The 17,324-nt window shown below is 43.3% G+C and overlaps 1 protein-coding gene across 1 annotated transcript in view; it reads right to left on the bottom strand.

Moving 5' to 3' along the window:
* Positions 1–731: 731 nt before the first annotated feature.
* LOC115144691 (cholecystokinin receptor-like) overlaps positions 732–17,324 on the bottom strand; it is a 42,416-nt gene continuing 25,823 nt past the window's right edge. The window contains exons 3-5 of the mRNA XM_065026109.1: positions 5,925–6,186; positions 2,291–2,418; positions 732–1,871 (exon numbers count right to left, since the gene is read on the bottom strand). Coding sequence (XP_064882181.1) covers positions 1,306–1,871; positions 2,291–2,418; positions 5,925–6,186 — 956 coding nt within the window. The 3' untranslated portion in view covers positions 732–1,305. The remainder of the gene's footprint in view (positions 1,872–2,290; positions 2,419–5,924; positions 6,187–17,324) is intronic.

Genomic DNA, 17,324 nt, shown 5'->3' with positions numbered 1-17,324 from the left:
CTTCCTCCCGGGGAAGGACTGCCCGTTCCATGATCTCGCCATCACGGTTGACAACTCCATTGTGTCCTCCTCCCAGAGCGCTAAGAACCTTGGCGTGATCCTGGACAACACCCTGTCGTTCTCAACTAACATCAACGCGGTGGCCCGTTCCTGTAGGTTCATGCTCTACAACATCCGCAGAGTACGACCCTGCCTCACACAGGAAGCGGCGCAGGTCCTAATCCAGGCACTTGTCATCTCCCGTCTGGATTACTGCAACTCGCTGTTGGCTGGGCTCCCTGCCTGTGCCATTAAACCCCTACAACTCATCCAGAACGCCGCAGCCCGTCTGGTGTTCAACCTTCCCAAGTTCTCTCACGTCACCCCGCTCCTCCGCTCTCTCCACTGGCTTCCAGTTGAAGCTCGCATCCGCTACAAGACCATGGTGCTTGCCTACGGAGCTGTGAGGGGAACGGCACCTCAGTACCTCCAGGCTCTGATCAGGCCCTACACCCAAACAAGGGCACTGCGTTCATCCACCTCTGGCCTGCTCGCCTCCCTACCACTGAGGAAGTACAGTTCCCGCTCAGCCCAGTCAAAACTGTTCGCTGCTCTGGCCCCCAATGGTGGAACAAACTCCCTCACGACGCCAGGACAGCGGAGTCAATCACCACCTTCCGGAGACACCTGAAACCCCACCTCTTTAAGGAATACCTAGGATATGATAAAGTAATCCCTCTCACCCCCCCCCCCCTTAAAAGATTTAGATGCACTACTGTTCCACTGGATGTCATAAGGTGAATGCACCAATTTGTAAGTCGCTCTGGATAAGAGCGTCTGCTAAATGACTTAAATGTAAATGTAAATAACTGTAATCGCTGCCAAAGATGTTTGTAACATGTGTTGACTCAGGGGGGTGAATACATGTTTTATTTTCATTAATCTTTAAAAAATGTTCTGTGAGAGTGTTTTGTGTAGATCGTTGGCAAAAAGGTCAATTGAATCAATTTTAATCCCAGTATGTATCACAATAAAATGTGAAGAAATCCAAAGGGGTTGAATATTTATGATGCCCAGTGTAGACCACAGACACTTGACAGTCAATAAAGTATTCCACAAAGAGCATAAACACCTGCAGCTAATCAGATAGGAGCAAACAAGCAAAGAAACGCCCAAGCATTCTGTCGGTTGGTCACAACTACCTGTGTACCCAATGCTACAGCCCCCTGTGTTCCCCCTATACAGGGTCCATATTAGGAATAAGTCCTGCTGAGACTGAGGCTGTCCTAATGTGGACACTGTACCCCTATTCCCCTTCACAAATAATCAGTAGGTCCCCGCGGTGCTCACTGTGGTAAAGCTGATCTTGGACATGGACGAAGGACCAATAGTCCCTGTCACTGTCATCTCATCATCCCTGCCGCCCCGCCTCCCCCTGCGGCGCCGACAGCAGGGCGGACGGCAGTGGGCAAAGGTGGTGATCAACGCCTTGCGGAAGCGTGTATTCATAAAACAATAGATAACGGGGTTAACGCACGCCGATGTGTAGCTCAACAGGTGGATGAACGAGATGGGTGCCCCCGAGAGGAGCCGGTGGGCTGAGCTGATGTGGAAAGCCTTCCACGTGTTGGCCGTGTACAGGGGCATCCAGCAGAGGAAGAAGAGGACGGCAGTGACGATGAGCATGCGGATCACGCGCTTCTTGGCCAAGAGTTTAGCCTCCGAGCTATTGCTTCGAGGGTGCTCGGTGGACACTCTGGGTTTGGGAGGGGCCGGAGTAGGGGTGGTGAGGGTAGACAGCTCCATGGACGGTGGCTTCTTCGGCATCTGGATGTAGCAGCCATCATCGTCCGTGTCGTTGGTCACGGTGGTGTTTACTCCGTTCTTCAGTGCTGTGGAATGTACATGGAAGTCTGTAAGTGGGTCTAAATTGGGTGTAAGTGTGTAGGTGAGTGTATGTGTGTAGGTTGAAGAAAGAGTACATGACTAATAATAGCATAAGCAAAGAGTTGATGACATAAGCCTGCATTGTGGGGAACATGCATTCACAAACAAATAGGCCTTATGAAAACAAAGTTACTGTATGAATGCAAAACCCTTACCCTGGCCCCAGCCTTATTATTTCCGGTTTTAAAAACCCTAAACCTAGTCCTTGCTCTCATTGCTTCCTACACAGCACAACCCTATTTCAAAACCCCAATCCCTAACCCAAAACCTTAACTTCACTTGTGTAACTTTCAATTTGTAAGAAACAATTGAGATGTTCAATCAAATCCACATCAGGATGATACATGTGGTGTAGGAGTCTCACCACTGCTCTCTCTGTTTTGGTCCAGCTCAAACTTCATCCCCCTGCACAGCTCTCTGGAGATGAGTCCATAGGCAACGATCATTACCACCCCAGGGATGAAGAACAAGATTAAAAGCAACAGCATGTACCTGAGAAGAAAGGAGAGAGGGAAAATAGGGAAAATGAGAGAAAGAGAGAGAAAGAAGGAGGGAAAGAGGGACAGGAAGCCAGACAGGAAGAGAAAAAAGTGACTGATCATTGTGGTCATAAAATTGCATAATATTTCAAAGGTGGTCATTAACATTTTACCAATTATCTTTACATCATCCAGATGCTATCAACTTGGCCGTATACAAAAAAAAAGTACAAATCCACTATTGTTCCTTCTAAACACTTTGAGAATTAGTAGAGAGGAAGCCCTTATTTTGTGTTGTGTGAAATTCTAATGGGTGCGTGGGTGTTTTCCTCTTAACATCCTCCATGGATGGTTCCTTTTTCATCTCCCATCAGCCTTTGCAGCAGGTTCTCATTCATTCATTAATGCAGCCTCTGATACTCAAAGCTTTTCATCAGTACTCTGTTTGATAGTGGGTCACATATCAGGGGTGGGGGGACACAAGGTGACAGGAAGCAGGGACATACAGAGAGGAAGTAAATAGAGGTTAGAGGTTTCGGTTCATCTTTTTGTTTAGTCTTTGATCCTGATTCTCTATCGTCAGAGAGGAACATGGAAGGGAGCGAGGAACAGGTGCTACACTAATATTTCTGTTTCACATTATTTGAGGATTCTTCATGGCTGGCATCATTTGTAAGCATAATCATAATTACACACTCTGATTTAATAGCCAAGTTGGGGAGTAGCCCGTAATGGACCCACAGTCCCTGCGGCTGTCAGTCCAACACCTTAGCCATTACACCAAGATGCTCAGCCTCAAATAGGTCTCCAAAGTACAAAAGTAAGTACAAGTTGTGTTTCAATAGCATCTTTTCTGAAGTATATTGTAGTAACTAAAAATGATAGGTATTATATTTTGTGTGCTTGTCGATGACATCTACTGTCACCGCTGCTTTCATAATTTTAAAAATATCAATACACATTATAATATAAATCTGATTAAAATGATTTTACCTGCCACTGTAAAGAGAGTGGCCCCTTCCCCAGACCCCTTCCCTTTTTCCACATGTTGTTAGGTTACGGCCTTATTGTTAAATGGATTAAAAACAAAAAATCCTCATCAATCTACACACAATACTCCATAATGTATATAAAAACATAATATTCAGAGACTCAAAATTGAGCTCAGATGCATCCTGTTTCCATTCATCATCCTTAAGATGTTTCTGCAACTTGAGTGGAGTCCACTTGTGGTAATTTAAATGGACTGGACATGATTTGGAAAGGCACACACCGGTCTATATAAGGTCCCACAGTTGACAGTTTATGTTAGAGCAAAAACCAAGTCATGAGGTCAAAGGAATTGTCTGTAGAGCCCCGAGACAGGATTGTGTTGAGGCACAGATCTGCGGAAGGATACCAAAACATTTCTGCAGCTTTGAAGATCCCCAGGAGCACAGTGGCCTCAATCATTCTGAAATGGAAGAAGTTTGGCCACCTGGCCGAACTGAATAATCGGGGAGTAGGGCCTTGGTCAGGGAGGTGACCAAGAAACCGATGGTCACTCTGACAGATCTCCAGAGTTCCTCTGTAGAGATGGGAGAACCTTCCAGAAGGACAACCATCTCTGCAGCACTCCACCAATGAGGCTTTATGGTAGAGTGGCTAGATGGAAGCCACTCCTCAGTAAAAGGCACATGACAGCCCGCTTGGAGTTTGCCAAAAGGCACCTAAAGGACTCTCAGACCATGAGAAACAAGATTCTCTGGCTGATGAAACCAAGATTGAAGTCTTTGGCCTGAATGCCACATCTGAAGTAAACCTGGCACCATACCTACGCTGAAGCATGGTGGTGGCAGCATCATGCTGTGGGGATGTTTTTCAGTGGCAGGGATTGGGAGACTAGTCAGGATCGAGGGAAAGATGTGACGGTTCACCTTCCAACAGGACAAGGACCCTAAGCACACAGCCAAGACAATGCAGAAGTGGCTTCGGGACAAGTCTTGGAATGTCCTTGAGTGGCACAACCAGAGCCCGGACTTGAACCCGATCGAACATCCCTGGAGCAACCTGAAAATAGCTGCATAGCGACTCTCCCCATCCAACATCAGAGCTTGAGAGGATCTCCCGAGAAGAATGGGAGAAACTCCTCATACAGGTGTGCCAAGTTTGTAGCATCATTCCCAAAAAGACGAGGCCGAAATCGCTGCCAAAGGTGCTTCAACAAAATACTGAGAAATGGGTCTGAAAACTTATGTAAATGGAATTGTTATGTTTTTTATTTATAGATTTGAAAAAAATAGGGTTTTGCATTCATACAGTGCTTTGTTATTATGGGGTTTTGTGTAGATTGATGTTGGGAAGAAAAAATATTTAATAGATTGTAATGTAACAAAATGTGGAAAAGGTCAAGAGGTCGGAATACTTTCCGAATACACTGTATATCCCCAAAGGACTCTTGCGGTTGTAGAGTAAAATAAAAATAAGTATAGTCTGGGGGAGGGGTGGGAGGTTCTGACAGGCCACAATCAGTGAACAACTAAACTCAGCAAAAAATAAATGTCCTCTCACTGTCAACTGCGTTTATTTTCAGCAAACTTAACATGTGTAAATATTTGTATGAACATAACGAGATTTAACAACTGAGACATAAACTGAACAAGTTCCACAGACATGCGACTAACAGAAAGGGAATAATGTGTCCCTGAACAAAGGGAGAGTCAAAATCAAAAGTAACAGTCAGTATCTGGTGTGGCCTCCAGCTGCATTAAGTACTGCAGTGCATCTCCTCCTCATGGACTGCACCAGATTTGCCATTTCTTGCTGTGAGATGTTACCCCACTCTTCCACCAAGGCACCTGCAAGTTCCCAGACATTTCTGGGGGAAATAGCCCTAGCCCTCACCCTCCGATCCAACAGGTCCCAGACGTGCTCAATGGGATTGAGATCCGGGCTCTTCGCTGGCCATGGCAGAACACTGACATTCCTATCTTGCAGGAAATCACGCACAAAACGAGCAGTATGGCTGGTGGCATTGTCATGCTGTAGGGTCATGTCAGGATGAGCCTACAGGAAGGGTACTTTCTAAAACTGCTTCCCTAGCCCTGAGTCAATGCGAACTAATCTGTCCTAAAATAGAATTTCTTTGCGATAATGTTGCTGTGGTGCTCCTAAATGTCCGGCTATGACAATTCTGTTCAGTCTTGCAGGGGGAAAAGGGAAGACTTTACTTTTGGGCAAATGTAATGTCAGTGGAACTATATTGTAAATAGCATAAAATGCCTCATTGCTTCCCTGATCAGAAAATCTTTATTTTGAAACAAATCTATTCAATATAAGCAATCAAACATAAAAACAAACCGAACAAACCCAAGATACTTTTTTGTACAAGGGACTGGCAATCTATGTTCCATTGATGCCTGCTTACTTTGAAACTACCACACGAGAACTGACAATTAGTGTCAGGAACTTATCTATGGGACCAGTCAGAAGCCTGTTCTGACCACTGCACTAGAGGTCTCCAGTCAGAAACTCACTCACCACGTCTGTTCTACCCCACCGCTTGGCCATTCCAGGCGGCACATGTGGCCCGTAGTTCGGTCGGGTTTGGGGAAGGACTTGAGGTTGCTGAACACTGGGTAGGGCACCATCATGACCAACGACAACACCCAGATGGCAGCGATGACCCGGTAGGCGTGGGAACGAGTCTGCCATGCCCGCGACTTCAGCGGGTTGCAGATGGCGCTGTACCTCTCGGTCGCAATGGCGACCAGGCTGAAGGTGGAGATGCTGACGGAGAGCGCTATGGGAACGCAGGGAAGGCGGAGGGGTCAATAAGAGAGAGATTAAAATGACAGTATCAACAGTGATCAGACCTGGGTTCAAATAGTACTTCTGTCTGGAGTGCCAGATGTACGGGGTTTAAACTTTTATCACCATTGAGCAAGGCAAATTCAATTAAGCAGAAAACATATTTGAATGAAAACAAATACTATATTACCAGGTGATACACACCTTCTGTATATTTGAGCAGGCTTGACACATCAGAGAGATACAAGTATGCCACCAAAAAAGTGAAGACAAATGGTGAAACCTCTTTAGCTTATCATTAAGTAAAGACACAAAGTACATTACATTCCAGACAAATAGCCTCACACTGATGGAATCGCACCATTGTCGTTCTGTCCTGCTCAATGTTAGACCTCTGAAGTGCATTATAATACCATAGGACACCCTTGTAATTGGTTTCAAACTTGAATGAAAATCCTTTCGTGAAAATCTTCAACCCAAACTGTGTTTGCCTACATAAATATGTATGAAGCTGCACTGAGGGAGTGCGCTCAATCGGTCTGCAGTCAGACAAGGAGTCAGCAGTGAAGATGAATAGCATTAATAAAGGCATACTGTACCTGCACTAAACCGGCAGCCATTACCCAGCACATGAGGCTCGCTCTAATATATTCCACCCACTAATCCTCCCTCCTTAGAAAGATCCACAACTTTAATACCAGACCCACCTCTGTCGTGACGTGCCTATCATTAATGTGATGACATCTATTTTATCAAATCAATTAACTATGTTAATTATTACGTGATTAAATGAATCATGTAACAATTAACTCAATTGTAACTTGGGGCACTACGGACAAAGTTTGTTTAATGAGTTATCGTTTCCCGAATTAACTCAAGAATTTGACAGAATATACCATTATCATACCAGTCATCCATTAATTATTACCTCATATCAGTCTCATTCTAAATGTTGTTGACTGCAAATCTGCACGAACTCTAGTCTAAATGATCATTCAGCGATACACAAATTGGCTTCATTATGTATTTACTAACTAACTAACTAATCGTACAGAATTACATAAACACACAGGATAGATTACAGGTTGATTAGTAACATAATGCAATGAAAAGTCCCTAGTGGACTAACCCAGTATGACGGCTTGTTACATAATGAAAGGGAGGGCAAGATAACGAGAGCAGGACAGACTGAGTAGGCTGGTGCACACATGTGGAAGCTATGCTCATGAGAATTAATACTTTGCACATGAACGACCGCTCATTCGAAAGCAATTGCAATGTATATATTTACGATTGTATGTCTCAGCAATGTACTGGTCTGATGTAAATTTTGTTATGAGTCCTTAGTAAGCACTCTGGCAAAAGGGGAGTGCCATCCTTTTGGCAAAATGTCTGTGCTCACGTCAGCGTGATTACTGACTGGGTAAAACTTTACATGAGAAACAACGAGGTAATTTAGAAGGCTAAAATCAAAATGTAATCTTCTCACAAATAGTTTTATATTGAATCATATATGTTTTCCAACATTTAGATGTAACTCTGACATATACATTGTGAAAGTTACAATGTTTCCGTTATAACGTCTTTAATGATGATCACAGAATAATTAATTATCTGACATGATTATTGTTTGGATCTCCACTGAACTTCCCAAAAGTTTGGATTTCAAAACTAATGTTCCATTGTCAAATCTTTTGATGCTAAAGTTTTTAACATGAGTCTTTCTCTACACACAAATCATTTTGGACTTCTACATACTGAAGGTCCAGAGAGAGAAAGTTTAAAACTGGTTGTTAAAGTCATATAACCGGCCCCACTCCCCCTCTTCCTCTTTGGTGGGAGAGAGGGGGGGCTATCGTTGATTCTCACCCAGGAGTGAGAGTCATGACAACTCATACTCTATTTCACAATCACAGAAATGCTTTGTTTTCACACTACACTTCTCTGATCAGCAGAAGGCTGCATCCACAGAGGCATTCATTTCATAGGCTAATATATTTTGTTTTTGCATGCACAGTCACAGACAGACAGACACAGACAGACAGACAGACAGACAATTTGACCCTCTTGAGGTTTGGAAACCCCAGCTTTATAGTGAGCACTTGGCAGTATATTTTTCTAAGCACTATATGCAACGTGCGCTCCATGCTAAGATAATAGAATTCTACTCTATCCCTCTGAAGTGAAGATTGTAAAGCTATCTGCTCTGTGCTCAAATTACATTTTAAGTCAGCATACAGTACAATAGTATCGCTTTAATCTCTTACAGGGAATTAATTTACACGTCTGAATTTTTTATTTAACCTTTATTTAACTAGTTAATAAGATTTTTTATTTGATTTACAATGATGGCCTACCAAAAGGCAAAATGCCTCCTGCAAAACACACATCATGACAAGAGAGACATCACAACACTTCCTAAAGAGTGACATAAGACAACAACACAGCATGGCAGCAACACATGACAAGATAGCATGATAGCAACACAACATGGCAGCAGCACAAACATGGTACAAACATTGTTGGTCACAGACAACAGCACAAAGTGCAAAAAGGTAGAGACAACAATACATTGTGTGCTAAGCAGCCACAATGTCAGTAAGTGTGTCCATGATTTAGTCTTTGAATGTAGAGATCGAGATAAAACTATCCAGTTTGAGTGGTTTTTGCCGCTCCAGTCCAGTTTGCAGTTCCTGTTGTTCCTGCAGCAAACTGATCACATTCAAGGAGACACACAGAATCGCCTTCAATAAGTCAACTAAATTCAATTAGCTACAGGTAGAAGTTTGACTTGAACTTTGGAGGAAAGGTCTTCTTTTGTTCTATTTCCACCCATGTTTAAGCATCTGCAGCATCTGTATCATCACTTTGCTAGAGACCTGGGTTCAAATAGTAAGCTGTGCTTAATTGTACTTTCTTGGCACATCGGAACCAATGGGATACTCCCAAAAATGCAAACCCGCGAATCTGGCACTCTAGGCAAGCCCAAGAAAATGATCTAAGTAACACTTTATATTAAGTTGCCCTTACTACTATGTAATTAACACAGTAATAACTGGGTTAACAACATAGTAGATACATATGCTTTAGTGTGTACAGGAGTCATAAAAGTCATAAAAGATGGTGCCGACAGAGAGGGTAGTCGCTTCTAGTCCTTAGGAAACTGTGTAGTATTTAGTTTTTTCATGTATTATTTCTTACATTGTTTGCCCAGAAAATCTTAAGTGTTATTACATACAGCCGGGAAGAACTATTGGATATCAGAGCAACGAAAACTTACCAGCGCTATGACCAGGAATACGAATTTCCCGGAGCGGATCCTTTGTTCATACCACCCAAGGCATTCGAACTGATTCCAGAGTCTGTCCAAAACGACGTCGCTGCAGGAGCGATACACACCACCCACCACTTCTGTGTATTTTACTCGCTAATGTCCAGTCTCTAGATAACAAGCTGGACGAAAATAGGGCTAGGGTTGCTTTCCAGAGAGACATCCGGGGTTGTAACAGACTCTGTTTCATGGAAACAAGGCTCTATGGGGACAAGCTGTTGGAGTCAGTACAGCCACCGGGATTCTTTGTGCGTCGCATTGACAGGAATTAACATCTCTCAGGGAAGAAGAAGGGCGGGGGTGTATGTTTCATGATTAACGACTCATGGTGTATATGTAACAACATACAGGAACTCAAGTCCTTCTGTTCACCGGACCTAGCATTCCTCACATACAAATGCCGTCCGTATTATCTCCCAAGGTAAATCTTGTCCATTATTGTCACTGCGGTGTAAATCGTCCCAAAGACAACACCATGATAGCCCTCAAGAAACTCCATTGGACTATGTGCAAACCTGAAACCATATATCCGGAGGCTGTATTTATTGTAGATGGGGATTTACAAAAGCACATTTGAGAATGAAGCTACCTAAATTCTGTCAGCATATCGATTGTAGTACCCGGGCTGGCAAAAACACTGGATCACTGCTACTCTAACTTCTGCGATGCATCCCCCGCCCTTTGTTCGGCAAATCCGACCACAACTCCATTTTGCGTCTCCCCTCCTATAGGCAGAAATTCATACAGGATGTACCCGTGACAAGGACCATTCAACGCTGGCTTGACCAATCAGAATCCACGCTTCAAGATTGTTTTGATCACGCGGAATGGGACATGTTCCAGGTACCCTCAGAGAATAATATAGATTTATACGCTGATTCAGTGAGTGAGTTTATAAGGAAGTGCATAGAAGATGTTGTACCGTGGATACCGCGGCATTCGCTCAAAACTGAAAACACGAACCACAGCATTTAACCATGGAAAGATGACTGGGAATATGGCCAAAAACAAACAGTGTATTTATTCCCTTCGCAAGGCAATCAAACAAGCAAAACGTCAGTACAGGGACAAAGTGGAGTCGCAAATCAACGGCCCAGACATGAGACATATGTGGTAGGGTCTACAGGCAATCACGGAATACAAAAAGAAAACCAGCCACGTCACGGAGACCGACGTCTTGCTTCCAGACATGCTTAACACCTTCTTTGCCTGCTTTGAGGATAATACAGTGCCACCGACGCGGCCCGCTACCAAGGACTACGGGCCTCCCCTCTACTTCTCCGTGACCGACGTGAGTAAGACATTTAAACGTGTTAACCCTCGCAAGGCTGCCGGCCCAGACGACATCCCAAGCTGTGTCCTCAGAGCATGCGCAGACCAGCTGGCTGGTATGTTCATGGACATATTCCCTCTCTCCCTATCCCAGACTGCTGTCCCCACATGCTTCAAGAGGGCCACCATTGTTCCTGTACCCAATAAGGCAACGGTAACTGAACTGAATGACTATCGCCCCATAGCACTCACTTCTGTCATCATGAACTGCTTTGAGAGACTAGTCAAGGATCATATCACCTCCACCTTACCTGCCCCTCTAGACCCACTGCAATTTGCATACTGCCCCAATAGGTCCACAGACGATGCAATCACCATCACACTGTACACTGCCCTATCCCATCTGGACAAGAGGAATACCTATGTAAGAATGCTGTTCATTGACTACAGCTCAGCATTCAACACCATAGTACCCTCCAAGCTCATCATTAAGCTTGAGGCCCTGGGTCTCAACCCGCCCAGTGCGATTGGGTCCTGGACTTCCTGATGGGCCGCCCCCAGGAGTTGAAGGTAGGAAACAACATTTCCACTTCGCTGATCCTCAACACTGAGGGCCCACAAGGGTGCATGCTCAGTCCCCTCCTGTACTTCCTGTTTGCTGATGACTGCATGGCCATGCACGCCTCCAACTCGATCATTATGTTGGCAGACGACACTACAGTAGTAACAACCTCCCACTCAACGTCAACAAAACAATGGAGATGATCGTGGACTTCAGGAAACAGCAGCGGGAGCACCCCACTATCCACATTGACGGGACCGCAGTGTAGCAGGAGGAATGTTTCAAGTTCCTTGGCGTACACATCACGGACAAACTGAAACGGTCCACCCACACAGACAGTGTGGTGAAGAATTTAACTATAGCCCTCACAAACTTCTACAGATGCACAATTGAGAGCATCCTGTCGGGCTGTATCACCGCCTGGTACGGCAACTGCACCATCCACAATGGCAGGGCTCTCCAGAGGGTTGTGCGGTCTAAACAAGGCATCACCGGGGGAAAACTGCCTGCCTTCCAGGACACCTACAGCACCCGATGTCACAGGAAGGCCAAAAAGATAATCAAGGACAACAACCACCCAAGCCACTGGCTGTTCACCCCGCTGCCATCCAGAAGGTGAGGTCAGTGCAGTTGTATCAAAGCTGGGACCGAGAGACTGAAAAATCTCAGGCAATCAAACTGTTAATTAAACAGCCAACACTAAAACTGAGAGGCTGCTGCCTACATACAGAGTTGAAATCATTTGACACTCTAGTCACTTTATTATTAATGCCACTTTAATAATGATGTTTACATAGTATCTTGCAATTCTCATTCCAGATGTATATACTGTATTTTATACCATCTATTGCATCTTGTCTATTCCGGTCGGTCATGGCCCATCCATACATGTATATGTACATATTCTTATTCCATCCCTTTACTTAGATTTCTATGTATTAGGTAGTTGTTGTGGAATTCTGAGATTACTTGTTAGATATTGCTGCACTGTCGGAACTAGAAGCACAAGAATCACGCTACACCCACAATAACATCTGCTAACCATGTGTGTGACCAATAATATATGAATTGACTTGATTTGATTACCAGTCAAAAGTTGACACACCTACTCATTACAGGGTTTGTTTATTCTGACTATTTTCCAAGTTGTAGAATAATAGAGAAGACATCAAAACTATGAAATAACACGTATGGAAAAATGTAGTAACCAAAAAAGTGTTAAACAAATCACAATATATTTTATTTCACAATAGTCACCATTTACCTTGATGACAGCTTTGCACACTCTTGGCATTCTCTCAACCAGTCTCATGAGTTAGTCACCTGGAATGCATTTCTATTAACAGATGTGCCTTGTTAAAAGTGAATTAGTGGAATTTCTTTCCTTCTTAATGCGTTCGAAACCAATCAGTTGTGTTGTGACAAGGTAGGGTTGGTATACAGAAGATAGGCCCGTTTGGTAAAAGACCATGTCCATAATATGGCAAGAACAGCTCAACTAAGCAAAGAGAAACGACAGTCCATGATTACTTTAAGACATGAAGGTTAGTCAATTTGAAAGTTTCTTCAAGTGCAGTCCCAAAAACCATCTAGAGCTAAAATTAAACTGGCTCTCATGAGGACCGCCACAAGAAAGGAAGACCCAGAATTACCTCTGCTGCAGAGGACAAGTTCATTAGAGTTAGCTGTACCTCACATTGCAGCCCAAATAAATGCTTCACAGAGGTCAAGTAACAGACACATCTCAACATCAACTGTTCAGTGGAGACTGCGTGAATCAGGCCTTCATGGTCGAATTGCTGCAAAAAAATGCATAATGAAGTACACCAATAATAAGAAGAGACCTGCTTTGGCCAATAAACACGATCAATGGACATTAGACTGGTGGAAATCTGTCCTTTGGTCTGATGAGTCCAAATTTGAGATTTTTGGTTCCAACCGCCGTGTCTTTGTGAGACGCACAATAATAAGAAGAGACCTGCTTTGGCCAATAAACACGATCAATGGACATTAGACTGGTGGAAATCTGTCCTTTGGTCTGATGAGTCCAAATTTGAGATTTTTGGTTCCATTCTTTGTGAGACGCATAGTAGTTGAACGGATGATCTCTGCATGTGTGGCTCCCACCGTGAAGCATGGAGAAGGAGGTGTAATGGTGCTTTGCTGGTGACACTGATTTATTTAGAATTCAAGGCACATTTAACCAACATAGCTACCTCAGCGATATGCCATCCCAGGTGGTTTACGCTTAGTGGGACCATCATTTATTTTTCAACAGGGCAATGACCCAAAACACCTCCAGGCTGTGTAAGGGCTATTATACCAAGAAGGTGAGTGATGGAGTAATGGATCAGATGACCTGGCTTCCACAATCACCTGACCTCAACCCAATTGAGTTGGTTTGGGATGAGTTGGACTGCAGAGTGAAAGAAAAGCAGCCAACAAGTTCTCAGCATATGTGGGAACTCCTTCAAGACTGTCGGAAAAGCATTCCAGGTGAATCTGGTTGAGAGAATACCAAGTGTTCAAAGTTGTCATCATGGCAAAGGGTGGCTACTTTGAAGTATCTAAAATGTCAAATATATTTAGATTTGTTTAACACTTTTTTGGTTACTACATGTTATTTCATAGTTTCGATGTATTCACTATTATTCTACAATGTAGAAATAAAGAAAGACCCTTGAATGAGTAGGTATGTCCAAACGTTTGACTGGTACTGTAATTAGATTGAATAGGTTTGTTGCGGAATCAGGTATTACACAGTTGGAACAAGGAATGTGTAATTACACATTAATTTGCTAAAGGTTATTCCACCAGTGAAACTACTGATAACACATTATCTTGTTCCACTATGTAAGTAATGTTTTGTAATTACACATTTGAAATTTACCAATGAATTACCATGTTAATAACTAAAACCAAATATTACTGTGTCATAACTAAAAGGTGCCACTACTATAGAATACACATGTAATACCAGGGTTGATAAATATGCTAGAACCTGGTAACAACAATTGTAACAAGGCACATCCTGTCATTAGCTACCGGCCATTTTCAATTAGTTTATTTCTATGTTATGACCTGGCTCAAAGGCTATGCCAAATCAAGTGTGATTTAAGAACAATTTAGTTGCATATGATATACTTGTAACTACCCAGGAGGAAACCACCTTAATCTAAAGTGAAACCCAGTCGGGGATAACCTTCATATGTAAAATGTAAAACCTTTGGAGACAATAGGCTAACCAGGAGAAATTAGGAGACAGAAGAACATTAGGCTTAACCATTTTAGTAAAATGTTCTTATAATGTAACAATAAACTCTGTAATTACAATGTTGTTACAAGGATATACATGTATTTAAAATGATCTTACACAGGAGCAAGCAATTAAGGGGTATTTTAAATTACTTTGCAGTTACAATGTAGCAATCTTTGCAGACAAAAGGCTAACCAAGAGAAATAAGGAGACAGGAGAACATTTTTCAGTTGAACTTTTATTTAATGGATTTGAAAAAGATTCATATTCAAACCATTCAAATTAAATTCCCCATTCTAGACTCAAAGCAATAAGGATGTTACAATGTACTAACACAGGGTGGTGCTAAAGCTAGCTAGCATTTCCCCATCATTCACTAATGTAGCTGCTAGCAAAACACTGCCACAATCTCAGCACGTTTTCCAACTCGGTCAATCAACATTACAAAATAAAACGTATGAAACATTTAGTTAACAGTAGTAGTTCACTATTTTGAGAATTTCATTGCACTTTTGCACATTACAAACTTTATAAAGACTAAAGATTAAGAGACCGAAATAGTATTTGTGACTAGACGGAATACAGCTACAGACAACATTTATAATTAACTACCACAAGTTCTGGACTTAACGTTTTGAAGTCAGAGGATGAGTCACTGTTAGTTTTAAACAAAATAATTGTACATTTTTAATTAATAACATTGACGATTGTTTATTTTCATTTCAAGTATTAATGATGGGTGTACTCTTGCTTTTATGTGTTGTACGTGTGTGCTTACTGTGACTATCAACCTGATATTGGCTACACAGATGAATGAGGACACTACTATGCCACCAAGACTGAGCAATTGGTGGGCCGCCTGAGTAGTGCAGTGGTCTAAGGCTAGCTATGGCACTAGAGATTCTGGGTTTGAGTGCAGGCCCTGTCGCAGCCGGCTGTGACAGGGAGACCAATGGGGCGTCGCACAATTGGCCCAGAGTTGTCCGGTTTAGGGGAAGGTTTGGCCGGCAGCTATGTCCTTGTCCCGTCGCGCACTAGTGACTCCTGTGGGTGCAGTGCACGCTGACACAGTCACCAGGTGTAGGGTGTTTCCTTCAACTCATTGGTGCAGCTGGCTTCCGGGTTAATTGGGCTTTCAACCTTTGCCTCACCCAAGTCCGTACGGGAGTTGCAGCGATGAGACAAGGCTTTAACTACCAATTAGATACTACGAAATTGGGGGGAAAACGGGGTAAAAAAAATACTGAGCAATTGGGGGAGAAGGGCCTTGGTCAGGCAGGTGACCAAGAACCCGATGGTCACTCTGACAGAGCTCCAGAGTTACTCTGTGGAGATGGGAGAACCTTCCAGAAGGACAACCATCTCTGCAGCACACCACCAATCCAGGCTTTATGGTAGATTGCCCAGACTGAAGCCCTTCCTCAGTAAAAGGCACATGACAGCCAGCTTGGAGTTTGCTAAAAGGAACCTAAAGGACTCAGACCATGAGAAACAAGATTCTCTGGTCTGATGAAACCAAGATTAAACTCTTTGGCCTGAATGCCTAGCGTCACATCTGGAGGAAACCTGGCACCATGCCTACGGTGAAGCGTGGTGGTGGCAGCATCATGCTGTGGGGATGTTTTTCAGTGGCAGGGATTGGGAGACTAGTCAGGTTTGAGGGAAATATGACCAGAGCAAAGTACAGAGAGATCCTTGATTACAACCTGCTCCAAAGCGCTCAGGACCTCAGAATGGGATGAAGGTTCACCTTCCAACAGGACAATGCAGGAGTGGCTTCGGGACAAATCTCTGAATGTCCTTGAGTGGCCCAACCAGAGCCCGGACTTGAACCAGATTTAACATCTCTGGAGAGACCTGAAAATGTTTAGCGACGTTCCCCATCCAACCTGACAGAGTGTGAGAGGATCTGCAGAGAGGAATGGGGAAAACTCCCCAAATACAGGTGTGCCAAGCTTGTAGCGTCAAACCCAAGAAGACTCAAGGATGTAATCGCTGCCAAAGGTGCTTCAACAAAGTACTGAGTAAAGGGTCTGAATACTTATGTAAATGTGACTCACCACCTGGATTCGGTCTAACGTAGCAACAATATATTTTTTTACATTTCATAAAGGTAGAGACTCAGAGCTACAAAATGATATATTATATACTGTATTTGAGGAACAATGGGAAAGTAATTCGGCTTTGAAAGTTTATAAACCTGTAAACTCACTTTTGAGAAAATGGCATTTTAGTATTTCGGTGAGAGAGCTCTTCTTTGTCTATACCCATTCAGCATTGTTCACACCCTCTTAAGCTTTAGCCCTACCCATCTCATTTCATTCTCGGAGCGTTGAGAGCGCACATGTGACATTCTGGACAATGATTTGTTTATCTCTGGATAACATGAAAACAGCCTAACCAGCCCTTCTGGCAACAATTTCATTATGCTTTTTTGCCGACGTTTACTGACACAGGCCATATTCAACGGGTGTTGTGCACTTTAGCTTAAGACATGTAGCTAGGTAAACAATGAACCTAGCTAGGTACACAACATGTAAGATCACGTCACATTAGCTAACGAGCCAGCCACCTAACGTTAGCTAGGGAGCCAGCCAGCTAACGCTAGCTAACAGTACACATTAGCTTATAGACATGTAGTGAGCTAGCTAGGTAAACAATTAACCTAGCTCGGTAAACAACGTGTAAAATGTACACATCACGAGCCAG

This window comes from Oncorhynchus nerka, linkage group LG2, assembly GCF_034236695.1.
Source record: "Oncorhynchus nerka isolate Pitt River linkage group LG2, Oner_Uvic_2.0, whole genome shotgun sequence".
Classification (NCBI taxonomy): domain Eukaryota; kingdom Metazoa; phylum Chordata; class Actinopteri; order Salmoniformes; family Salmonidae; genus Oncorhynchus; species Oncorhynchus nerka.
This window is presented reverse-complemented; position numbering and strand designations above follow the sequence as displayed.